General features: G+C 35.3%; 1 protein-coding gene across 1 annotated transcript; it reads left to right on the top strand.

Annotated features, from left to right (window-relative positions):
- The first annotated feature begins 932 nt into the window (after positions 1 to 932).
- LOC102598611 (7-deoxyloganetin glucosyltransferase-like) lies at positions 933 to 2,664 on the top strand. The gene is made up of 2 exons (XM_006366252.2): positions 933 to 1,475; positions 1,729 to 2,664. Exons 1-2 carry the CDS (start codon positions 980 to 982, stop codon positions 2,658 to 2,660), a joined length of 1,428 nt encoding a protein of 475 aa, XP_006366314.1. The 5' UTR covers positions 933 to 979; the 3' UTR covers positions 2,661 to 2,664.
- Positions 2,665 to 5,347: the final 2,683 nt, after the last annotated feature.

Below are 5,347 nucleotides of genomic sequence, written 5' to 3' on the forward strand. Positions count from 1 at the left end.
AGCCCAAGCCTCGCGGGCCAAGGAATTTGAAGGGCTAGGGCGGGCCGACTTTCATTTGGAAGGGCTTGAAAATGCTCAACCCAACCTAGCCTAGAAGGGCCGAGGACTGGGGCGGACTAGCCCTTCTTTTATTCCTTTTTCATTTTTTTTCTTTTCAAACTTACAATTCTATAACATAAAAAATAAAAAATAAAAAGATTTTCAAATCAAATATGACAAACAATAGTGTTGTTTCAATAACACTAGCAAAAAATCTAGTGTAATTAGCATGCATCTCGTATACCAAATACGCGAGCGAGATAAGAGAGTGACAAGAAAGATGAGATGGAGGCGAGGGCGCGGGATTTGTCTATGTATCCTAGATACATGTGAATCTACTTGGATAGGGTGTATCTAAAATAAATTAACCTAATTTTGAGTTCATGTATTTCGTGATACATATATTTGGACATACCAAAATCTAGTAAGATTCATAATATTACAATATAATGTGTATTTAAGTAATTAGATTATATACTAATGAGATTATTGTAAGCTATAAAAAGTTTTGGCCTATGGGCCGACCCCGACCTGGCCCCGATCAAGCCTCAAGGGTCAAGGGTTTTTATGGGCCGGACTTATAAGCCCTAATTTTAAATGAGCTTGAAAAATTCTATCCCAACCCTACCCCAATAACGGGTTGAGTTGGGCCGGCCCCATGGGTTAAACCCGTTTTGACGACTCTAATGATAGTTGTTGGAATAGTCATACAAATTATTGCTAAAATAAATGATGAACAAGTTTACAAAAGTCTCAAAGCTAGCTGGAATTTTAGATATTTTTAGAAAAAAATCAAAATATCATTATACTTTGTTTGGATGGTAAGCACTCCTAACCTCCAATCTGAGGAAGTTGTTCGGATGGAGTATAAGAATGGACTCAATGAACAATATTAGTTCACAAGTCACAACTGAAAAAGAAACAGAACCCTTTAGTAAACATGGACAAGAAGCCTCATGCAGTGTGCATACCATTTCCCGCACAAGGTCAGGTAATGCCATTCATGAAATTAGCCAAAATTTTGCACTCAAGAGGTTTCTATGTAACATTTGTCAACACTGAATATAACCATAGACGTCTAATCCGATCACAAGGCCCTGACTTTGTGAAAGGCTTCCAAGATTTCCAATATGAAACTATCCCGGAAGGATTGTCACAATCAGATCGCGATGTAACTCAAGATCCTGCTTCGTTATGTGACTCAATAAGGAAGAACTGCTTGACTCCTTTTCGGGATTTACTATCAAAGCTTGGTTCATCACCGGTCGTTCCACCAATTTCTTGTATAATATCAGATGGACTGATGAGCTTTGCCATTAAGGCTGCACAAGAATTTGGCATCCTTGATGTCCAATTTTGGACAGCCTCAGCTTGTGGTTATATGGGATATCTTCAATATGATGAACTAACAAGAAGAGGGACTATCCCGTTTAAAGGTCCGTCCTCAGACCTCAACCTCATACTCCCTCCATTTCAATTTATTTGTTTTATTTTCTGTTTAGTCAGTTTAAAAAAGAATGTCTCTTTCCTTTATTTTGACAGCTCTTTAATTATAACTTTTCATGTGACATATTTAAGATCACACATACAATTAAAGAAAATTCCACCTTATGGCGCATTATACATATTTTAAGTTTAACACCATAGCATTCAAAAGCCTTATTTACTTTGTTCAACTTTGTGCAACAGATGACAGTTTTATGGAGGATGGTACACTGGATAGAGTTGTTGATGGAATTCCAGGAATGAGAAACATTAGGTTTAAAGACTTGCCAAGCTTTATCATGACTACTGATCCACATGATATTCTGTTAAACTATTTAAGTGATGAAGCACAAAATTGCTTGAAATCTTCTGCGATGATCATCAACACATTCACTGAATTGGAACGTGAAGTCCTAGAAGCGATTGAAGCTAGATTCCCAAATATTTATGTTACCGGTCCACTTTCATTGATGGAAAAAACCATCCATGAAAACAAATTGAGCTCATTTAGGCCAAGTTTATGGAAAGAAGAATTCCAATGTCTTGAGTGGCTGAATAAACAGGAACCAAGTTCAGTAATCTATGTGAATTATGGATGTGTGACATTAATGTCAGACCATCACCTAAAAGAATTCGCGTGGGGACTTGCAAATAGCAAGCATCCATTTTTGTGGATCGTTAGGCCCGACATAGTGATGGGGGATTCAGCCGTGTTGCCTGATGAGTTTCTTGAAGAGATTAAAGACAGAGGATTATTAGCAAGCTGGTGCCCACAAGATCAAGTTCTTTCCCACCCATCTATTGGCGTTTTTCTAACACATTGTGGATGGAACTCTACGATTGAAAGCATAAGTTCAGGAGTTCCTCTAATTTGCTGGCCATTCTTTGCTGAGCAGCAAACAAATTGTCGATATGCGTGTGTAGAGTGGGGAATAGGTGTTGAGGTCAATAAAGACGTAAAGCGCCAAGAAATCGAAGCAATTATCAATGATATGTTAGAAGGTGAAAAAGGTAAGGATTTGAAAGACAAGGCGTTGGAGTGGAAGAAGAAAGCAGCAGAAGCAACTGATATTGGAGGGTCTTCATGGAAACACTTTGATACATTCTTGGAAAAACTTCTCCTTAGTAGGGAATAGTATTGGGATATACTATTAACCATGAGGTTAAGTTATAGTATTTTATTTAATCCTTTGTAAAGACTTTGTATTTTATTTTATTTATTATAGTAAAGTCTTTGGAGTGGAAGAAGAAAGCAGCAGAAGCAACTGATATTGGAGGGTCTTCATGGAAACACTTTGATATATACATTCTTGGAAATATTTCTCCTTAGTAGGGAATAGTATTGGGATATACTATTAACCATGAGGTTAAGTTATAGTATTTTATTTAATCCTTTGTAAAGACTTTGTATTTTATTTTATTTATTATAATAAAGTCTTTGTTTGAATAGATCATTATGTTTATATGTGTGTTCATTACTTATATAGTAGACGATTTTTATGTACGGAGTTATTTAACTCATACACGGAAGCTCAAAATTGTCAGTTCTTTTAAGTTATAAATTTAAATGTTCACAATCAAATATGAATGACAAACATCTTGATGATTGTAGCAGAAGATTAATTATAGTTCGCTCTTAATTATGAAAATGGTAAAATTCCAACTTCTTGTCTAGTATATTTTGTATGTATTAAACAAACCAAATTGTGATATTCGTTTGGGTTCTGAATGTTGATCTCTTCTTGTCTTTTTCTGGTTTTTGCTATTAAATTCCTGAAATGTATATGTCTTAATCATTACTTAAAAGAATTTTTATCATGCCCCGAGCCTACATCCTAGATGTGGCCAGCACTCGAGAACCATTTCTGATCTCCAAGCAAACCCTTGGCCTGGCTGATTACTTAGCGGAAGATTTACTCAAGCGATAACAAGCTTAGAAATAGACTTTAGAACATTCAAACTCAAGCAAATACTTAACTCAAACTATCTGAAAATACTTAATTGCAATAGTAATAATACTTTGCAAAAAAGTCTCAAAACATCTCAAACAATAGGGAAATACTTAGAGACTCCTCAACTCTAACTATCTATGAAGCCTCAATAGTTCAACATGGATGTTGGGACAAGACCCAAAACACCCTGAAAGGACTAAACTAAAAGGAAAAAGGAAAATCCTTCGAAATGCAATTAGGAGGCTCACCAAAGCTAACTAGAGTGTCAAATGATCTCAACGAAGCACATGTTGATGATCCTGAACACATGTATCTACATCATAAAAGACGCTAGTCGAATGACATCAGTATATTTGAATGTACGAGTATGTAATATGGCTGAGTAAAACAATAATTGAACCGAGGGACTAAAAGCAACTCAACACTATACCAATACATGAATGTGAAGTGAAAACCCTTTTAACTTTACAATAAGCTATGCAATAAAAGCAATATGAAAATAATGTACTTTACTTGTGGGGAGCTTCTCTAACTGACAACCATTACTATGAGCCCATGGGCGGACCCACGCTATGCCATGGGGTATCATCCGACACGACTTCGTCAAAAAAATTTAATATTATATATATAAATCTGGAAAAAAACCAACATATTAGTAAAAATAATAAAAATGACACTCCTTGCACAATTGTGTTGCCTTGGCGCGTTGGTTTGACATGTGGCTGGAGTGTATTAATTCTCTCAACTGGCCAGATTCAAGTCTCATTAAGAGCTATTTTTATTTTTATTTTGGCTTTTTCAGTAATAAACATTTTAAAATTAATATAGTGTTGTTATATCAACTATTTATTATTAAATATCGATACCGCTTACAGAAAATCTTGCATACGCCACTATATGAGCCTAGCGATGATACAACGTTTCGCAAGGTCTATACTTTGCCGGGGGTGTATGGTGATACTGTAACAATGGATCCGTCTAATAGGCCTTTTCAGAGGTAGTGAGGAGTCACACGAAGAATCAATGTTATCCTATCCTACGCTGGTTACGTAGTTTTATGGGACTTTTGAGTTATAATAGACTCTTACCCAATTTGGTGTTCGATACTACTCCCAAAATAATCAATATAGTTTATGCTCAATCACCCTTTACAAAGATAGGGACTATTACTTTACTTATTTTTCACTTTGATCAATCACCCTTTACAAAGAAAGGGACTATTACATTACTTTACCTTTCACTTTGCTCAATCGTCATTTACAAAGAAAGGAACTATTACATTACTGGAGCACTTTTCAAAAACATCAATCATACTCTTTCTTTTTCAACTATCAAATAGAACATATGAAAACATTCTTTTCAAGCATTCAATTCAAAACTTACACTTTTAAAACGTATGCTCATGAACTTATCTTTCAAATCCAAAATCAATATATGAGGAACTTTCATGCATTTTTTTTAAAACATAAATTTACCAACTCAATAGGGTTCATGAGATACTAAGCATGAACAACATTATAAGATTCACATGTAAAATAGGATCAAAACCTCAACTTGTTAAAGAACTGAATTCAAATATCAATAACTAGGAATAAATCAAGAACTATGAATAGATCCTTTAGATGTAATGATTTTTGACTGAATTGAGATGTAGGGCGTGAGGACGAATTGGTCTAACACTATGAATAGTCTTACATACCGGGAAGAACGAAGTTCTTTGGCGAATTCGAAGAAACTTGAGGAATGCTTGAACCCTATCTTTTCTCCTCTTGGAACCTTGATCTAATGTCTTGAAGTATTAATGAACGTAAAAGAATTGATTAACACTTTCTAAGCCCTTAATTTGGGTGAAACGACGTAGTTTAGGCTTA

Source organism: Solanum tuberosum, unplaced genomic scaffold (genome assembly GCF_000226075.1).
Source record: "Solanum tuberosum cultivar DM 1-3 516 R44 unplaced genomic scaffold, SolTub_3.0 scf00617, whole genome shotgun sequence".
In the NCBI taxonomy this organism is placed as follows: Eukaryota; Viridiplantae; Streptophyta; class Magnoliopsida; order Solanales; family Solanaceae; genus Solanum; species Solanum tuberosum.

Coding starts and splice junctions, on each gene's coding strand:
- LOC102598611 (XM_006366252.2), top strand. CDS start 980: ATGGACAAGAAGCCTCATGCAGTGTGCATACCATTTCCCGCACAAGGT. Junction 1,476..1,728: donor AGGGACTATCCCGTTTAAAG/GTCCGTCCTCAG, acceptor TTTGTGCAACAG/ATGACAGTTTTATGGAGGAT.